This window comes from Phaenicophaeus curvirostris, chromosome 1, assembly GCF_032191515.1.
Source record: "Phaenicophaeus curvirostris isolate KB17595 chromosome 1, BPBGC_Pcur_1.0, whole genome shotgun sequence".
In the NCBI taxonomy this organism is placed as follows: Eukaryota; Metazoa; Chordata; class Aves; order Cuculiformes; family Cuculidae; genus Phaenicophaeus; species Phaenicophaeus curvirostris.
The window spans coordinates 157,741,025-157,761,603 of NC_091392.1; the positions used below are offsets into that span (position 1 = coordinate 157,741,025).

The following is a 20,579-nucleotide window of genomic DNA, read 5'->3' on the forward strand; positions in this document are numbered from 1 at the left end:
TGGAGCTGACGTCCTCAACCAGGACTCTGTGGTTGAAGTTTGCAATAAGGTTACTCCTAAAGCATGTGCTGCACTGCAACTCTGCCCGTGATTTTAATCCAGTCAGGATTCTTACTGGTGTTGGTTACTTTCCAGTAAGGAACATTTATTGCAGGTACTTCAAGAAGGCTCTTGCAAATGTTATAAAATAGTGATTGTTTCTCCAACCATGGTGTAGGTTTATCAATAGTTGTGGTTAATCCCTGACTAGTTGAAGTTAAGGTTACATGGTGAGAAAAGGAAAATTTATATGGTTAGACTTATCAGGCTAGTCTTATCTAGTGAGTTTGAGGGATGCTGATTCCTAGGGCACATGTTGAAAGAGATTCCCCCTAGATCCTCCTGGTCGTTGGGGACATTACCTACCAGTAGATGCCAAACTCCTGTTCAGGTGTGATGTTTTTCAAAACTCACTTGATGCTGCAATAACAGCCTGCTGTGGAAAGGTGGCATTGTAGTAAGTGGGGGGAATGTATGTTAAAAGAAAAAAAGAATGCTTAGGCTTTTAGGCTTTCCATGATTTTATTTTGTTTGTCCAAGTTACTTTTCGTAGAGCTAGGTAAACCTTTTGTTTACCAGCTTTTCGTTGTGTCGCCTGGGAACACAAGCCAGCAACACAGCCACTTGCTCACTCCTTCTCCATGGGTTGAGGGAGAGAATTGGAAGGGTTGAAGTGAGAAAACTCATGGGTTGAGATAAAGACAGTTCAATAGATAAAGCAAAACCCATCTCAAAAGCAAAGCCAAACAAGAAATTCATTCACAGCTCCCCATCGTCTGGTAGGTGTTTAGCCATCTCCAGGAAAGCCGGGCTCCATCACAGCTAACAGTTAATCGACAAGACAAAGGCCATCACTCTAAATGCCCCACCCCTTCCTTTTTCTTCTCCCAGCCTTTTATTGTTGAGGATGATGCCATATGCTATAGAATACCTTTTGGTCAGCTGGAGTCAGCTGTCCTAGCTGTGTGCCCCCCAACTTCTTGTGCACCTCCAGCCTGCTCACTGGTGGGGTGGTTTGAGGGGCAGAAAAGGCCTTAACTCCATCTAAACACTGCTCAGCAGTGACTAAAACATAGAATCACTGACTTGGTTGAGTTGGAAAAGACCTTTAAGATCATCAAGTCCACCCATAAATCCAATACTGTCAAGTCTACCACTAAACCAAGTCCCGAAGTGCCGTGTCCATACATCTTTTAAATACCTCCAGGGATGGTGACTCCACCATTTCCCTGGACAACCTATTCCAATGCTTGACAACCCTTTCATTGTAGTAATATTTCCTAACATCTAACCTAAACCTCCCCTGATGCAGCTTTAGGCTATTTCATCTCATCTTGTCACTTGTTACTTGGGAGAAGAGACCAACACCTGCCTCAACACAGACTCCTTTCAGGTAGTTGTAGAGGGTGACAAGGTCTCCCCTCAGCCTCCTGTTCTCCAGATTAAACAGCCCCAGTTCCCTTAGTCACTCCATGTAAGACTTGGGCTTCAGACCCTTCACCAGCTTCCTTGTCCTTCTCTGGACTCACTCCAGCACCTCAATGTACTAATTGTAGCGAGGGGCCCAGAACTGAACCCAGTATCTGAGGTTCAGCCTCACCAGTGCCGAGTACAGGGCCACAATCACTTCACTGGTCCTGCTGGCCACACCATTCTTGAGACAAGCCAAGATGCCATTGGCCCTCTTGGCCACCTGGGCACACTGTTGTCTCATACTCAGCCGGCTGTTGACCAGCACTGCCAGGTCCTTTTCCACCAGGCAGCTTTCCAGCAACTCTTCCCAAGCCTGTAGACCTGCATGGGATTGTTGTTATCCCAGTGCAGGACCTGGCACTTGGCCTTGTTGAGCCCCATACAATTGGCCTCAGCCCATCCATCCAGCCTGTCCAGGTCCCTCTGTAGAGCCTGCCTCCCTCCAGCAGTTCAACACTCCCACCAAACTTGGTGGTGTTGGCAAACTTACTGAGGGAGCACTCGATCTCCTCATCTAGATTACTGATAATACATCCCTGACTTAGCACTGCTTTCAGCACAAACACAAAACACAGCCCCATACAAATTGTAATGAAGTGAATTAGCTGTCCCAGCCAAAACCAGCATGCAGTGCTATGGTTTCATAGAGCTGTAAACATCAGCTTAAGGTTTCTGATCTTATATTTAAACTGCAACTACTTTATGATATGAATTGCTGACCTGCTATAAAGTTACTCTGCAATCCAAATTTGTTAAAAATATTCTGCTGAGGTAACTATGTCCCAGCTGGGCACCTTCTTCTGATTTTTGCCAGTTCAGCTATTGCGTGGCCTTCCAGTTAGCGTAAAGCCTTTGGGAATTCTCTGTCAGCTGCTCTGACTCATTTGGCAGAAATGCAGTCACCTTCTTGCCCCTGCTCTGCGTCCGGTTTGCAACCGACAGCATGGGTTTACCTAAGTAATGCCACTGTTGTAGACACTGTTTGCTTTCCAAGTTCTGGAAGATTTGAATATGTGCCTCAGTAAGAAAGGCAGATTTGCTAGCAGGTGTTATTTTGGAGGTGTTGGTGTTTTTATATTATACTGCAGATGCTGAGATAAGCTGCAAGCAATAAACTATCCTATAGAGACTACTGTTTAATTAAGCAGTGAGTGACAAAAATAAACATCCCCTCAACTTGTAGAAGGAGCTGGTGGCAACGTGGTAGGGAATTTCCAGCAGCGTGCTCGAAGTCACTTATCTCAATGCCCATACTGTCACGATTGTACCTCTATCGTAGACCCCAGGTGGTTTTTAACCAGCAGGTCTCTATTCACCACCACTGCCAGAGCCTCTGCATCACCTATGTAGCTCCTCACAGGCCTGGCTGAGCTGGTGGCACTGCTGCAAGCAAGTGGAGGCAGGATTCAAGCCAACTCATTTAAATCTGACTCTTCTGTGTCAGCTCTTTATAAATTTCCAGGCAGGTGGAGAACGGAGGAAGATGGGACCTTGTCCTGAGACATAAGCATGCTCTGCATTTGTCAGAGGGTGGGCCTTTGAATGAAGGTGTTTAGGACTTTTTCAAACTACTGGAAGCCCTTAGCTACCGAGGCGTGTGTTGTGGGAGCTTGTCTGAGAGGAAGAACCTTCCACAAGCAGTCATCTGTGATCCCCTGGTGAGCAGAATGCTGGGTTTTATCAGCTTAATATGCAGTTCAGCCTGCTTGCTCTGCCTAGACATCATTAATGTGCTTGCCTAAGACTTGTTTCAAACCTTTGTGCTGTGTTTTGAAAGCTCTTATAGGAAGCCATTCCCTGATCTCTTAGGACCGGGATCACGTTGAAGCTAATGCTCTACAAAAGAGCTGTGAGGAGAGCAAGGCTAGGGGAGGACCGCACCTAACGATTGTTAGATGGTTCTGGGCTTTTAGTTTGTTAAAATATCTGTAGACTTTCAGTATTTGACTCAAAGTTCAGGTTGTGTGCATTATTAAAAGTATCACTGGCTTGCTCAAAGGCTTCTGAACCATTTGAATCTGCTGTCAAAGGCAGACTGTTTCCTACTGAACATCTTAGGGGCTGGTATTCTTTTGACTCAGTTATAGATTCTGTCAGGTCTGATTTGTTACTTAACACAATCCACCCCTTTTTCACTCTAGTATTGCATTTCCTAAGACCAGCAGATTTCCTATCTAGCGCACAGTGAGAAAGTTTATAACAAGACATGAATTGATGCTGACACCGATAGCCAACTGCAGAAAATAGGAAGTTACTGCATTTTTCACTGCCCGAGTTTGTTGCTGGCCATGAAACTGAGCAGATTCCTGGTGGTTTTGTTGCACAGCATCCTAAGATCAGTCATACCATGTTCTGGTCAGTGTTTCTGCCCTGCCTGTGCTGTTGCTGGATCGGTGAAGTAGCCCATGAATCCCAGCAGTTGCCCCAACTGTGCTGAGCCCTGTCTTCACGAGACTGACGATGTTCCTGGGACCAAGTGAAAATATCGCACTAGAGGCTCTGTGGTTTGGGGAGAGGAAGGATGACCTTTGGTGGATGCAAGCTGGCAGCAGGCAGGCATGGAGCTCTGCCCCCTGGCGCAGCAAGGGAGGAGGAGGAAAGAAAAGGTGGAAGCTGCAAGAGGTGGGAGAAGGAACAGTGCTGTGAGGGCCAGGAGAGGTGCATCGAGCACCTGGGCACCCAAGTTCTGGCTACCAAGACTCTTACAGCCTCAGCAAGGCTTTAGGTGCAAGGCCAGGAGTTCCCAATGCTTTTTTGCTGGGAGGAAATACAGGAGAAGTATCTCAGTGACTTAAAGCTGGCTCCCATTTCCCAGGGCCTGAGAGATTTTATGGCAAGGAGGAAGAGATGTGGGCAGTGCAGGCAGAGCATGACGTGCTCCGTTAACACCTGGCCAGTTGAAACTGAGAAGTCAGTTAGGTCTTGCTCCTTCATTTATCTAAGCTGTTTAACAGGCTATTCATTTGGGCCACAAACATCATTTTCCAGCCAAAAAAAATGAGCTCATCTTCCCACACCCTTTTTAATGTTTTTATTACAAGTTTCCAAATGTTTCTTTAAATTCTGAGGGAAGGTGGCAAATGGAAGATCATAAATTTCCTCCTTGGTCGACGGCTAAGCACTGCAGAGAGCAATGCTAGGACATGCCAGGATAGCCTTTTCTGCCCTAGGAAGGCCTATCAGGTAGTGTGAATCTGCATTTTGGGCATTATCCATGTGCTAGGAATAAAAAGTGTTAGTACTTTCCGGAAATGCAGGCAGACTTACCTTCTGCCAGGGAAGGCAGTAATTTGACTCCCAGCTCACAGGCACTTCTGAGGAAAGCTGCTACTCGGTGCTACCAGATGTGACTGAAAAATGTGTGGCTGGTGGTAATTTGAAAAAAAAAAAAAGCTCTTAGATCTTAGCATATGAAAGGAGGAGGCTCCATCAGGATTCATGGAAGCCAGTTTGAAAACCTGTAATAAAAAGCACTTGAGGAGGTGTAAGAAGATGAGCTAAATGTTGATTTATTAACCATTTTTTTATTTGGGAAGTAGTACTTGCAAAGAACAGCCTGTTAAACAGTTTATATAAACAAGACAGCAGTCCTTATCTACCTTCTCAAATGCACAAGTGCTGACTGTTCAGCGGGTTCTGCGTGCCTGGTGAGGAGGGATGAAGAGGACAGTTTCAAAAGTGTCTTTGTCCAATGTACAGACGTGAAGTATGTATTTGTAGTATAAATCTCAGAGTCACGCAGTGCAGATTCCTGAGACAAAGACATTAAGAGGGGCTTGTTGCCAATGAATTGCAATCACTTTCAAGAGTGCAGCTTGCATGGTTGATGTTTGTTTTGAGTACTTCTGGGGATTCCAGCCATGCTGCACCCAAATGCATTTGAAATGGTGGGAGAGAAATAGCTTGTCTGCGATCCATTAGTCACACTCAGAGCCACATCGCATTCATCTCTGCAGCTCTCCCTGGCAGGATACAGCCAGGATCATCTCTGACAGGGCACCACAACAAGGTATGAAATGTTGTCGTGTTTTCAGTGTATTTCTCTGTGATGGTTTGACTTGCTTTGATTTTGTACCGTTTACAAGCATTAATGATGCGTACTTGCTGTCAGTTGGGTTTCTCCCACAATAGGGATAGCCAGCCCTAAGTCTTTAAATATGCGTGCACTCTCCGAAGGCTTGTTGGGACTCTAGGAAGCTCTGGTGGCTTCATCAGTGCATTTCTTAGGCTCCGAGCAGTTTCATGCACCGCTTACTACTGAAAGGACAGCTGCAACATCAGCTGGAAAGGGCAAGGAAATAAGAGACACTGTGTAATAGCAGAGTGTGAGCAAGGAAGAGAATGCTTTGCTTTCATTGACTCTTCTTTTCCAGTTACAAAATGCTTCTCTTATTTAAAAGGCAGCTATGATGGAGAATGTTAAAATTATTTCATAGTTTTAGAACTTTAGTTAATAAGACTCATTACAGTCAGGAGTGTGTAAGTGCCCAAAGACAAGCTATAGTACCCAGGAGCGGGAAGATGCTGTTTCTGAGTAAGTAACGGAAGGTCATGCGCTATAAATGTAATTTACTGCAATTATGAGGGTTTGTTGGGTTTTTTTTCTGCAATTGAAGGGCTGCAATCAAAGTTTTTTGTGTTCACCTGGGAAAAAATAAAATCTGTTGAGATATCTCTCCTTCAATCACAGAATCAATCATAGAGTCATAGTATTTCTTGGTTGGAAAAGACCTTGAAGATCATTGAGTCCAACCGTGCTTGTCTGCTACTAAACCATATCCCTGAGCGCTACATCTACCCACCTTTTAAATATCTCCAGGGATGGTGACTCAACCACCTCCCTTGGCCCTTCTTTGCCTTCCTACCACCCCCATTGAATTTCTGTTCCTTCTTCTAGCATTCCTAGATAACTGAGGATAGAATAGGCCATCTTGTGATTTTTTTCCCATTCATGTTTCAATGATGTGTGCTGAGAAGCTTATGTAATTTGAAAATCCAGCATAGCTGCTTGCACGGTCCGTGTAAGTAAAGCTTGTGGCAATTTTAGTAATATTTATAAGGTGATACTCGAGTTTCTAATCAAATATAAAAGTTGGTCTCTTTCTCTTTGCTTGCAATTGTTCTCTTGCATTGCTGTATAAAAGGAAGGGCCTATTTGAAGAAAACTTGGTTCTACATAGTTTTCAGTGGCTTTAGACCTCCCCAGACAATATCAGTGGAGTGAGGGCACATTATGTGTGGGGAAAAAAGCTCCTACATAGTCTGTGGAGCTGAGGGTCATAAATCATGGAAATTTGTAAGAACCTAGTCCCTGAGCTCAGTCCCTTGTCACTGGCAGATAGATACTGTGTCCAAACAATGACCCGTGAAAACAAGGAGTAAAAAGAACAATTTAGCCATCGATGCACAACGAATGAGCAGCTTCTTTCCCCCCAGCGAGCTGAGTGTTGTTATTCAAAATTTACACCGCAGGGAGAGCTCTCTTCACTGCTGCTGTGCTTGGACTGTTGAAGCAGTAAGACACCATTTGATGGGTCGGGCGTTTGGTTCTTATTTTCATATTCTATGTATTTGGATGCTATTTTCTTGGGGTTTCTTTTCTCCTTGTTTACTTAGGATTTGCACATTGTAGCACTGGGGAAGAGCACAGTAGGGGTTATTCTGTGGAGTCCAGTCAGAGAGCTGAGTGGAGTGGAGGATGGAGGCAGATGTGAAGCCCTCACGTTCTCCCATGCCTGGCTTCACCTTTCCCTGCCCCTTTGCTCCACATCACAGCCTACGTGCGTATCCACCATCCCCATTGGGAAAATCATGCCTTTTGCAAGATGCAGCATTTGTGTAGAAACAAATAACCAAAGCAGGAAGAACAGCTGGAACAAGGAGCAGTACACAGCCATCACATTTCTGGATTTTCTTAGGGTTTTATTTCTTCCAGCAGTATGCATCTGCCTGCAGCACAGGTTACCTCTGTTGGCTCTGGTATGATTCAACTCTACACTGTTCAGCAAGAAGCTGGATTTTGGGGGAACACTCTTCTCTCCCTCCTTGTCACTCTGCCAAGATGCAGGATAGGATTTGAAAGCTCTCAGAATGTTTTAAAAAAAAAGCCTTGGACCAGTTTGTAGCCAAAGCCAATCAAGGGGAATGTTCCTGATGCTTGCATGTGACTGATGCAATGAGATGCTGTGCAAGCAGTTGGTGTTGGCTGTGCTGAGTAGGGGCCAGAGGGCCAGCTTTTAGGAAATAAGGACCTGACTGTTCAATGAACAACAACACTAAATATTAACTGAAGTTCACAAAGTTACTGGAAGCAGTCACTCTGACTTTGGTTGGCTTGAGGTCAGGCTTCGAGTAGCTAGCTGCTAGGCAAGAAATGCGCAACAAGTATTCCAGCCAACCTTTATGTAGCCTTGAGGTCATAAAAGCAACTTCTATTTAGATATAGCAGTCTGGAATGATCTGCTTAATGTTTATCTTGGCAGTAAATCAGAAAGGTACCAAACTGCTGAAGTCCATTAGATTAACTCAAGTGTAGAGACGTAAAACAGAATCCAGGGAATGCCAGAGAGTGAAAGAATAACACATAAAGCAAGAATTCTTCTAGAGATAATTACCAAATACCACATCGTTACTGGCAGCAGCACAAATTCATCTGGCTTCATCATTTCTGGGATTGTGTGCAGAGGCACAGTGGGAACCATTTGGGATGGGATGCTGCATGCTGGCTGCACGGGTGGAAGGCGGCTTTCCCTCGCTTCCTGCCAGTGCGGTGCTACTGCCTTGGACTTCAAATAGTTGTGCTTTTCAGTTGGGGGCACTTTGATATGCACCACTTTGAGCAGAGCTTTAGTGGCTGGAAAGTTTTATTTGCAACCTCTCAGAAGACATCTCAATGGGGAGGGCTGCTGGGTGGATAAGACACGGGGGAAGGGAAAGGCAGGGAAGAACATAGAGGGGAGATGACTTGACAGACAGAGGCTTCCTGGAGGGAGAAATTGGACATTGGACTTCTGTCCTCAGGTAAATATGGAGACTGTAGTCTTGTAATGTCCATGCAAACCTCTGCTGTTCCTTGCAATATAGACCATTTCTTGGTCATGTTTTGACTATGGCAGTATCTATATAATCATAGAATCATCAAATGGTTTGGATTGGAAGGGACCATGAAGGTCATTCAGTCCATAATGTGATGCTTTTGCAAAACTGGCAATGCTGATTAAAGTTACCATTGACACAACCCAACTTCCTACCCCAGTGTAACCTTTAAGTTCAGAAAAAACAGCAAATCTTGTTGAAAACTATTTTTCTTGCTTAAATACTCATGTGAGTACCTGGGAGAATTAACACAATAGGAAATAATTGTAGACAGCCTATTAAATAGGTTATTGTTCAAATGAACACAGAGCAATCCCTTGTTTATTGTCTGAGTGTCTTTGTTGATGGGTGATTTAGGAGATGTGCAGTATTCGTAAGCTGTGCCCTCCACCTTTCCCAATTAGAAAGTCATGCAGAGAGATTATCCAGCGTGAACATAACCATATTTAACTTTACAAAACAAAGAATACAGCTGAATATGCATCTGTTCGTGCAATAATGTGGACTTAAAAAAAAAATTCTGCATGTCTTACCACTGAAAGTGTATTCCTTATATTCCTACCAACAGCTGCATCCTCTATGATTTGGTAAGTGTGGGACCTCTCTGGCTAAATTGCTACTACTAAGGAATGCAGAGATTTACCATCTGGTTGTCTGCTTATTCCTTCACTGCACACAGAATTTTCTTAGAATTCTGAACTTCTGCCAGTGGGTGAAAAACAACATATCCATTTAGCAGTAACACAAAACCGAGGGCCGGTTATCATTGGGTTCATTTACAGCGTAGTTATATTTCTGTCCTCTTCCAAGGTAGCGCATTTCTTTGGCTAATTTGCTGTTGCTCACACCAGGACTGGGTCTGTCTCCCAACTGTTAGATGCAGGAGTTGAACTGAATTTAAAAAAATTGAGGACAGCATATAAAAAGCCATGCTGCGGGAAACTTGGATGCAGTATTAGAAGTTGGAAACGGGAGGAGGACAGGGCTTTGCCCTACACCGCCGTAGCAATTTTCTTTTGAAAACCAAACTTGGTTGGAACAGCTCTGTAGCAGCTAGGTTCTTATATTAATTATTTTTCCTCCTGTGTTTTCAAAAAGATGTCTTTGGATCCAGTCAGAGTGTGGCATCCCTGTCTGTCTCACACATGGATTTAGAAGCAGGAATATCTTTTTCATCAGGAGCTGGGTTTCTTCCAAATGGAGCACCCACCCCAGTGCTGCTGAGTGGGTGGGAGGGAGCAGTTTGCATTTTTAATACCAAAAGTGACATGTTGAAAGCAAGTTCCCTGCCAGTGCATTACACTTACGAGTCAAACTCAGACGCTGAATGGATTAATTTCTTTTTTGTCCCACCGTCCCTTCCATAGGCAGAAAGCTTTTCAGAGGAGGAACGCCTGTGGGTCCTGTGTCAGGGTGCAGTCCTTGTTCCTGAACAGAATTATGCTTCTGCTCTAAGCTACTTATTGTGATGGAATTTTGATGTCTGTCTTTTTCTCAAGCCATTTCCAGCCTTCTTTGGTGTATTTAAAAAGCTAGCAATTTTCTTTAAAGGTCTAACCCTTGTGTTAAGTGCCTGCCCTCCCTGTTGTTAGCAGCACAAGCCAGGCTGGGTGAAGGGTATACCATACCTGAGAATTACATATCCATTAGGAAGATTCCTCACACGCTTCTGAGTGAGGGAGCACGGGGGTCAGGAATTTAAAAGAAATGAGCTATTGAGTTCCTTTCTGTGATTATAAGTGATTATGTGGTTTTATTGCATGACTGAAGTGTGTGATATTTCTGTTGCTGACAGGGAAGGCCGCTCTAATGCTCACATTAAAGGAGATTACCAAAGAATCGGAGATGTTATGCTAAAGAACATTCAGAGTATGAAGGTAGGAATGATCCTGTAACTATTAAGCTTTGACATGGAATAGAATTATTGAGCTTTTAATTTTCATATATTACCTCTTAGGCTGGTTTTTTCCAATTGTAATCAGAGCTTATACTGTAAAAATTTCCTTTGATGAAGTATCAGGTGCTTGGTGAGCACTGACATTTCAGAATTGCTAGCTGATTTTGAATTGTCCAGCCTCTTTCCTCAAACTGCTCTCTGAATATAGAACACAGACACAGAAGTTCATGACCATTTCATATCCAGCTCTTTTTCCTTTCAAATAAGAAGGCAAAACATCAGAATTTGTGTGGCTGAATAGACTATTCAAACGCAGAATATGCTTGTGCATGCAAATGGAAGTGTTAAGATATTGCAGGAGTAGTGAATGTAACCTAGATATTGATTTGATTTAGGAAACTTATATTTGTGCACTAACAGTGCCAAGTTAGATGAAAGGGTTTTGAGTAAATACAAATAATTGACTTTGATCTCTGTAAAGCTAAAAGCAAAAATGCGTGTATGAAGTGTAAATCTAGGTATAACATTTAGCAGACTTCGCGTCTGTTCTTAGTTTTGCCAGAGCAGCATTTTTTATGCTCCGTGTTACTGAACAGACAGTGTGGAAGGCAGGCACGGGAGCCTGTGAAAACCCTATGGGCTTTTACAGTATAGATGGATAACACACAGCTCACCTTATTAATGCAACTGTGCATCCAGGTCAGTGTGTGGCAAAACATGATACTGCACCTTTGGCATGTGGCTCTCAAAGTGCTTTCAAAACTCTCCAATAAATCTTTCCTTGGCGTTTGCCACTTCGACATTTTGCAGTTAGTAAATGGTGCAGCCTGAGTCCTTGGCTGGAGGAAAGGACAGTTTAATCTTTACAGCTCTCCTGAGACGTTAGTTAGTACTAGGGTTATCTTTCAGAAGGACAGAAGAAATGAAGAGAGGTTAAGTGATGTGCAAGTGATTATACAGCAAATCAGAAAAAGAGAATGTGGAAATCTTGATTTATAGTCCCCAACACAGACAGCTCTATCACCAATAAGGTGACCTTTCCCTTTCTTCAGTGTACTTAGCAGGAACTGCTTTTTCCCCTTAAGACACAGTTCAGAGTCATTGGAAGAAACGCAGGGGGCATTTTTCTACTTCCATCCCTGCTCTCATCAGTACACACCTTTTCACAATCAGTTTTTTGTATCTCAGCTTCTGACAGACTCTGCTTCTGCTCTTGGTACCTTGCAATGTGAAATTGTCTGTCCTTCACTGTCTGTAGATCCTTCTGTGGCATGAGGTTAATGGCAGCGTAGAGTCCTGACCGTAACTTAGACCTGTCAGTGTGCTTCCACCTTTGCCATTCTTTTCCCCTTTAGAGGATTTTGTTCCCTTTGCTTTGAGAACCAGCACTGCTGATAAGCACAGATATGTGGAGGATAGAGTTAAACACCAATTTGACTTCAAGAACTGGACAGCATATTATGAAGTTATTTAAAACTCCACATATTTATCATGGGATCTATTAAAAGACCCAAAAACTGACACTCCTTGTTTAATTAACATATGAAAGAAGTTAAAAACAAGTAATTAATGGGCAGCCTCTCAGTAGTCCAGAGGGTCTGCTGTGTCTTTGCTTGAGTTACAGGCTTGTAAAATGAACATGCAGTGTATGGAGGAAGCAGCTTGGCTGTAGGGAAATTATATTTCTGGTAAGGATGTCACAAAATACGGGAAAGGGGGAGTTGATTGGAAACATGTCAAAAAGCACAAGCTGTAGAATAAGCCAAACTGTCCCCTTAAGTCCATTCAACATACGCATTCCATTTCTTTTTGTTGCTGGCTAATATTCCACCAGGTACTCGGAGACTCTTTTTGCTGCTTGGAGAAGCTCTGCATGTCCTGAAGAACCAGTTTACCTTTTGCAAAACACGAAGCCCGTGTATTAGTTATTAAAAAAAAATGCTGATGAATTGTTATAAATGGGACTTGTCAATGTCTGTGATACCAAAACCTTGATGAGGTTACATATTCCATGCAAACTTCATTCACTGCTGGTGCACAACTCCTCTGCTGCCAGTGGTTTCATCTTAGAGACTGAACTAAGGAGGAGTTCATCCAAAGATGAAGAACATACCCATTTCTGTCAGGCAACTCCTCTGTTTTGTGTTTGTGTGCATTCCCAGGAGATGCAACTTCTCATTGATAATAGGGGAGCAGAAGCTAGAAGTGCATTTGCCTGCATCTCTGTTCCCCAAAAGCACCTAAGGGAACTAAAGCAACTAAATCCCTTCATTCTCATAGGAAAAAAATCACATTTTCTTTCCTAGCTCTGCATTTGCATTGTCTAACTCTCTCCCTGTTGCACCTACACTTGCAGAAGCTGTGTTTGTGTCATGTCTTTGCCTTTGGATTTCTCACTGACATGAGACTTAGCTTTGTTTACTCATGAATTCTTGTTTTACAGGGAATGCAGAGGGGGCGGGGGTTTGTACTTCAAACGAGCAATGACATTTCTCCTTTTCAAGTGAATATCAGGACCATTGTGTTGTGCAGTGATTTGGTTTGCAAAATCCCAACTGCTGTGTTAGATGGAATTTTTTTATTGGAATAGGTTTGGGCTGACTCATGTCTCACAATGACTGCTAATAGCTCTACCACATGCTCTTTTCTTTGTGCATATAAAGCAACTGACAATTCACCTGTGGAAGCACAATGAGATTTTAATGGAGTTGGAGAATGGGATCAAGAACTCTCGCAAGCTGGAGAACTTTTGCAGGGATTTTGAGCTACAGAAAGTCTGCTACCTGCCTCTCAATACCTTCCTTCTCAGACCTTTACACAGGCTTATGCACTACAAGCAGATAATGGAGAGGCTTTGCAAACACTATCCACCAAGCCACATAGACTTCAGGGATTCAAGAGGTAAGTGAGAGAAAAGACACCAGATCCTGGAGCTGAGGAATGGCATCCAAATTCATTAGAGATGCATGGCTGGACAAAACAAGTAAATCTTTTTTTTTAAGCCGACATCGAAAGAGGATTGATTTGCAAAATCCAACACTCAGAAGACTAGAAATGGCAGGATTGAGGTTGCTCTTGTATACACATGCCACAGTTTGGACAAGTACTCGGAAGAGAAATCTGTGGAGGGTTCTTTAACACATAGAAATGACGTGCAGTTTAGGAAGTCGCTTGAACTGAAAACAGTTGAGAGGTTGGGAGAGAGCACAGGGAACATGCCATGTGTGCTTGTCTTGTTCCTAGCTTTCCCTAGAGATCTGCTAGGAACACAGAATGCGTTGGGCCAATTCCTAAGTGAACCCTTGGTCTGACCCAAAGTGTCTGCTATTAATTACCTCTTCAAGCCTTATTTAACTTCATTTGTTACTTTTCCAGACATACAGGTTATTTATGCTGTTACCATCTATAGAGTTAGTCAGCACAGAAGCGCTTGGGCTGGGAGCAATGCTCAGCATGACTGCTCCCAGCCATGGGATGTTAGCTGAGTTAGCTGGCTAAATTCCTTTCTGTGCCATGCAAGGATGTCCACAGCAGACAACGCACAAAATGGGGAGGTAACTTGACCTGTAGCAACAGGAAATGCCACAGAGATCTGTGGCACTCAAGTGCTGCATGACACAGATATTTGCCTAAATGTAGCTACTGCCTGAAGGGTCTGAAGAAATGCAGAGGGTAGTGGCTTCCTTTCTCCTAGCCAAGGCTAGATGATGGGTGTGGTGTGTCCATTCCCTCCTCCCCAGAGCGTGCAGCAGCCATCAGGGTTTGATCCCTGCTCCACTTTTGAAATGGATACAAACACAGGATTCAGGGATGAAAATAAGAGAGCATGAGAAGGACAGTGTGACTGGGGGGCACCGTCATTCTGGGATTGGTCTCTCACTAAAGGGTCTGCAGAGTGTAAGGGAAGCAAAAGAAAAAGGAAAATGTGGATGTGAATCCAGCAGAGAGCACATTCCCGCCACTAGCAGATGGATGATCTGTCCACTACGCAATGATATAAGAAGGAAGAACCACTGTTACTGTTCCCTTGGCTATATGTTTTCTTAACACAAGTGGTTGTAACTGATCTTCTAGTACTAAATCATAGAACAAATCATAGAATCACCAGGTTGGAAAAGACCCACCAGATCACCGAGTCCAACCATTCCTATCAAACACACTAAACCATGCTCCTCCGCACCTCGCCCACCTGTCTGTTAAACACCTCCGGGGAAGGTTACTCAACCACCTCCCTGGGCAGCCTCTGCCAGTGCACAATGACCCTTTCCGTGAAAAATTTTTTCCTAATGTCAAGCCTAAATCTCCCCTGGCAGAGCTTGAGGCCATTCCCCCTTGTCCTGTTCCCTGTCACTTGGGAGAAGAGGCCAGCACCCTCCTCTCCACAACCTCCTTTCAGGTAGTTATAGAGAGCAATGAGGTCTCCCCTCAGCCTCCTCTTCTCCAGGCTAAACAACCCCAGCTCTCTCAGCCGCTCCTCATAAGGCCTGTTCTCCAGCCCCTTCACCAGCTTTGTTGCTCTTCTCTGGACTCGTTCCAGAGCCTCAACATCCTTCTTGTGGTGAGGGGCCCAGAACTGAACACAGGATTCGAGGAGCGGTCTCAGCAGTGCCGAGTACAGAGGGAGAATAACCTCCCTGGACCTGCTGGTCACGCCGTTTCTGATAGAAGCCAAGATGCCATTGGCCTTCTTGGCCACCTGGGCGCCCTGCTGGCTCATGTTTAGTCGCTGTCAACCAACACCCCCAGGTCCCTCTCCTCCAGGCAGCTTTCCAGCCAGACTTCTCCTAGTCTGTAGCTCTGTATAGGGTTGTTGTGCCCCAAGTGCAGGACTCGGCATCTGGCCTTGTTAAACCTCCCAGCGGTCCAGCCTGTTCAGATCCCTTTGCAGAGCCTCCCTACCCTCCAGCAGATCCACACTTCCACCCAGCTTAGTGTCGTCTGCAAACTTGCTAAGGGAGCACTCGATGACTTCTGAAGTCAGTCGATTGTGTGTTCAGCCCACTCAGAGACTGCCCATATGTCATGTATCAGGATTGGTTGGTGATCACGTACATGATGACACTGGGAGCCAGTCTGTGCACTGGTCCCCCAGAAAACATCAAAGGGTGGATTGATTTTCACCTTAGTTCCCTGAGTTGACTTACTGCATTGTTGGCACAGCAAAAAGACAAGATATGGGAGGCAGCTTGGCAGCAGCCTGCACTTGATTTGGCTTCTGCTGCCACAGAGTGGGACCTCGTAGTGTCTGCTTCCTCCTAGAGCTCTAGATCTCTAGATTAATTTGGGATGTAAGAAATTAAGTCCTCTGGACAACCTATTCATTTGTGCTCTGAATTGACTCAATTATCCCTACAAAATTAATAGAGCAAACCTCTATTTGTCTGTTCATTGCAACACTCCACCCTCTCCCCTCCGTTCCATAAGATGATGTGTGGAGTTTGTGTGGGTTTTTTAGTCTGCCTGAGTAGCTTTACAGTGTGAAGGAGAAGAGTAACACAAGAGGGGTGATGTTCGTGAGCTGGGTACTGCAGACAGAAGCCATCTATCTTTTTGAATGTTCCTGTAAATTTTTAATAAGCATTTTATGGCTTTGTCCATCTAGCTGCTTTGGCTGAGATTTCTGAAATGGTGGCTCAGCTCCATAGCGATATGATAAAGATGGAGAACTTCCAGAAGCTGCATGAACTCAAGAAAGACTTGATAGGCATAGACAATCTGGTGATCCCAGGAAGGGTAAGTAGCAGAGTTGTGATCAAGTTCTGATACAATTTAAAGCATCAGGTGTGCTTTAGAAACCTGTTCATTAGAAGCTGCTGTGAATCTGCTTTTCTCCATATGAAACTACTTCTCTCACCAAAACCTGTCAAATGTAAACATCATAATACCATAGAAAATAGCAGCCTTTAAAGTGGGAAGAGGCAATGATATTTATTACCTTTTCACTGATTTTATTAGGTTTATCTTACTATGGATTTGGATGGTTGTAGGCAATTCCAAACATCTATTATAACAGGGGCAGTAAAAATGTAATATTTATCACAGTGTTCAGAGCTTAAGCAGTTGTGCATTTCCTCATTTCTTGGTGCGCTATTTTTTTTAATTCAACCCTTGGTGCTAGAGCAAAGCATATTAAAGGAAAGTAAGATTTTTTACTGGAGAATCTTCAGCCCTTCCACATTGTCTAGCTTTGAAACTCTTGGCCCTGGGGGCAAGCAGTCTCTTTAGTGCACATGTAATGCTAGACAATAATTTTTGAGACAGTGTTGCCTTAAGTAAATACTTTTAATTATGTTATAAAAATACCAACATCTTTTTCTTACTTGTCATGCTTTTTCAAAAAATGGAGGCTTATTTCAGAATGAATGAGCCTCAGTGTAGCATTTGTAGCCTCTTCTACTTTTCTGTGTTCATGTATCTCTGCATGCAAACTTGAGAGTTTTCTGTTGTTCAAGCAATGTCATCCCCAGAATTTCCCTGGCTTTTGTGTGCAATGCCCCAAAACAGTATTTGCATCAACTGGAATGCCAAGGAGAATGCATCACTAGACTGTTCTCACCTGTTATGCATTTCTGGGAAACAGCTTGGAAAAAAAGATGAGTTTTGCATTGAACTGCAAATCATAGAATGTCCTGAGTTGGAAGGGACCCACAAGGACCATCCAGTCCAACTCCTGTCCCTGAGCAGGACAACCCCAACATAGACACCATGTGTCTGAGGGCGTTGCCCAAATGCTTCTTGAATATTACCAGGCTTGGCACCACTGCAGCTTCTCTGGGGAGCCGTTCCAGTCCTCCACCACCCTATGGGTGAAGAACCTTTTCCTAATATTCAATCTAGTCCTCCCCGGCACATCTTCCCGCCATTGTCTAGTTCTTGTCACTGGTGGCCAGTGAAGAGATCAGCACCTCCTCCTCCTCCCCTTGTGAGGGAGCTGTAGGCTGCAACGAGGTCTCCCTTCAGTGTTCTTTAGGCTTTAACGGACCAGGTGACTTTAGCTGCTCCTCACATGGCTTCCCCTCTAAACCCTTCACTGACTTCATGTCTCTCCTCTGGACGCTCTCCAGTAGCTTTATATTGTTTTTATAGGGCAGGACTTGAACTTTCCCTGCAGTCCACTTGTCCAGCCCTGTTGCACTCCTGCTGGATGGCTGGACCGCTGCTTGCCTTGCCATGTCTATGTCAAGTGCTGCAGCAGGGTCATGACAGAGAGGCAATTGTTGAGCTTTCTAGGGTCTAGTTCATTTAAACATATTAAAAAGGTAGTTTGAAGTTGATGTGCCATGGGGAAGGTAGCACCCAGCCCAGGTGTTTCTAGATTTGTGGCTGTTCCCCAGTCCCTTGCTTTGCCTCTTCCCTGGATCCCAAGCTGCCACTACAGTTTGTGCATCCTTCTAGTGATCCACAGATCATTCACTTCCACGGCAAGCCCCTCAGGACATTTCACAGCCTGTGCATCTCTCTATTGCATGAAATTAAATGCTGTCATCAGTTGCTTCTGCTACCCTATTCTATTTATAAACAGAGCAGTCTTCCTCTCCTAGGAAGCTCAAGAAAAAGGCAGATGGGAGGCAGAGCGTGTTTGCCTGCCAAGGCAAGAAGCTTTCGCCACTATGCTCTGGCACATGCCCAGGATGTTCAGCTTTCCAGCTCTTTTGACGCACTTCTGGCTCCAGCTGAGGTCCCTCTCCCAGCTCAGTACTGTCACCTCTCTCTCAGTTTGCCTGAAGGTGGCTGAACTCCATGTCTTGGAGAAGAAGGCTCACGATAAGTGATTCATCTGTCTTTAAGGCAGCTGTAGGTAACCATCCTGTTCATATTGTCTCAGTCTAGGGTCTGCTGCCGCTGAACAAGTTCCTATATTGGGTATTAAAACCTCCCATGGTCAGTTGTGCTTGCAGATTGCAATGACCTGCACCTCTTGATTGGTGCTTGCCATGGTTGTGTTAAGACTGCTAATGACCATTATGGGCTATTGCATAAATAGTAATTAAAATTAATATTCTTTGATGGCTGACAACAGTTTCCAGTGGAGCCTCTGGTGACATGAGCTTACTGTGTTACAGAGATAAGCACCTCTAGCCACTTTTTCCACCCCTTAGTCCCTGCGCAATGCAAGTAGAGGTACTGGACACCTCACAGCAACCCTAAGGCAACCAGAGCCTCTCTCTGAAGAAATTAATCTTCGACAAATACTTTACGGTTAAGCTGCGGGTGATTCCAGTGCTTTATATGCCTCTTATATGCACAGTTAGGAGTAGAATGACCTTCAAAAGACTGTAATAAATAAATACAGACCTCTTGGCAGAAGCTGGAGGGAGTGACTGAAAAATGATATTTTCGTGGGTCTCAGTTAAGTAGAAAGGTGATCTCATAGAATCATTAGGTTGGAAAAGACCTTAGAGATCATCAACTCCAACCGTACCTATCCACTACTAAATCGTATCACCAACCACCTCATCTACCCACCTTTTAAACACCTCCAGGAGTGGTGACCCAGTCACCTCCCTGGACAGCCTCTGACAGTGCTTGCTGACCCTTTCTCTGAAGAAATTTTTCCTAATATCCAATCTAAACTTCCCCTAATGTAACTTGAGGCCATTCCCTCTTGTCCTGTCACCTATCACTTGGGAGAACAGACCAGCACCCACCTCTCTACAACCTCCTTTTAGGTAGCTGTAGAGAGCTATAAGGTCTCCCCTCAGCCTCCTCTTCTCGGGACTAAACAACCCCACCTCCCTCAGTCACTCCTCGGAAGACTTGTTTTCCAGCCCCTTCACCAGCTTCATTCCCCTTCTTTGGACACGCTCCAGGACCTTTTTTATAGTGAGGAGCCCAAAACTGAACACAGTATTCGAGGTGCGGTCTCACCAATGTTGAGTACAGGGGGAGAATCCTGGTCCTCCTAGCCACACCGTTTCTGATACAAGCCAGGATGCCATTGGCCTTCTTGGCCACCTGGGCACACTGCTGGCTCATGTTCAGTCGGCTGTCGACCAACACACCCAGGTCTTTCTCTGCCAGTTGCAGTATAGTTCTCAGTAAGCCCAGGAAATCCACCATTTTGATAGTTTCAGCTGTGCCACTTTTCCTATAATTCCATCCCTAAACATTTTTCCCTAAACATCCCTAAACACTTTTCCTATAATTCCATCCCTAAACATTTTTTTCAGTTTGATCTGAATCAATGATGTGCTGCATTATGCAACATGGATGGTAAGTAGTGTGACTCACAATGCCAGACAAATGTCCCTGATTTTCTACTGTTGATGGTGGCACTGATGCTCTGTGAAGAGCTGTGTGCCATATGCACAACAGAAGCACACGAGTAGCAAGCCAATAACGGACAGGCCAATTCATCATTAGTTTTTACATAATTTGTAACATACAATCATAGAATCATAGAATAGTTTGGGTTAGAAGGGACCTTGGAGATCATCCAGTTCCAAACCCCCTGCCATGGGCAGGGACACCTCCCACCAGACCAGGCTGCCCAAGGCCCCATCCAACCTGGCCTTGATCACCTCCAGGGATGGGGCAGCCACAGCTTCCCTGGGCAACCTGTGCCAGTGCCTCACCACTCTCATCGTGAAGAAATTCCTCCTTATGTCTAGTCTAAATCTCTCCATGAAAAATATGCACCCAGAAACCAATGCAGGAGGTACCTATCTGAAGGAATCAATGTTAGGTAGAGAAAATTTTGCTTAGCGTAGTTTTCTTAAAATGAATGAAACACTATGAATGAATTTATCCTAAAGAGAGTTAGTTTATTGTTCTATAAATATTAATAATATTTTGAACATATTTAATAAAGAAAATAAAAAGTCCTGGTGACTTATAGTCAGGTCTGTCCTATGTTCAAGCAATCATATTTATTTGCATTAATAAATAGTCATCCTCATTTTTGCAGAAGGTACATATTTGTTTTGAATTTTTTTTCTCACAGGAGTTCATTAGACTGGGCAGTCTTAGTAAGTTGTCTGGAAAAGGTTTACAGCAACGGATGTTCTTCCTGGTAAGCAAGAAGGCAGTTTGTCTTTATAATGAAATGAAACAATAAGCAACTATTAGGTGAACT

The 20,579-nt window shown here is 44.1% G+C and overlaps 1 protein-coding gene across 5 annotated transcripts in view; it reads left to right on the forward strand.

Annotated features, from left to right (window-relative positions):
* Positions 1–20,579, forward strand: part of FARP1 (FERM, ARH/RhoGEF and pleckstrin domain protein 1) — a 221,474-nt gene that overhangs the window by 190,110 nt on the left and 10,785 nt on the right. For all 5 annotated transcript variants that reach the window (XM_069878932.1, XM_069878920.1, XM_069878904.1 and 2 more), the window contains exons 17-20: positions 10,403–10,484; positions 13,168–13,405; positions 16,107–16,237; positions 20,448–20,516. In XM_069878932.1, the coding sequence (XP_069735033.1) occupies positions 10,403–10,484; positions 13,168–13,405; positions 16,107–16,237; positions 20,448–20,516 (520 nt within the window). The remainder of the gene's footprint in view (positions 1–10,402; positions 10,485–13,167; positions 13,406–16,106; positions 16,238–20,447; positions 20,517–20,579) is intronic.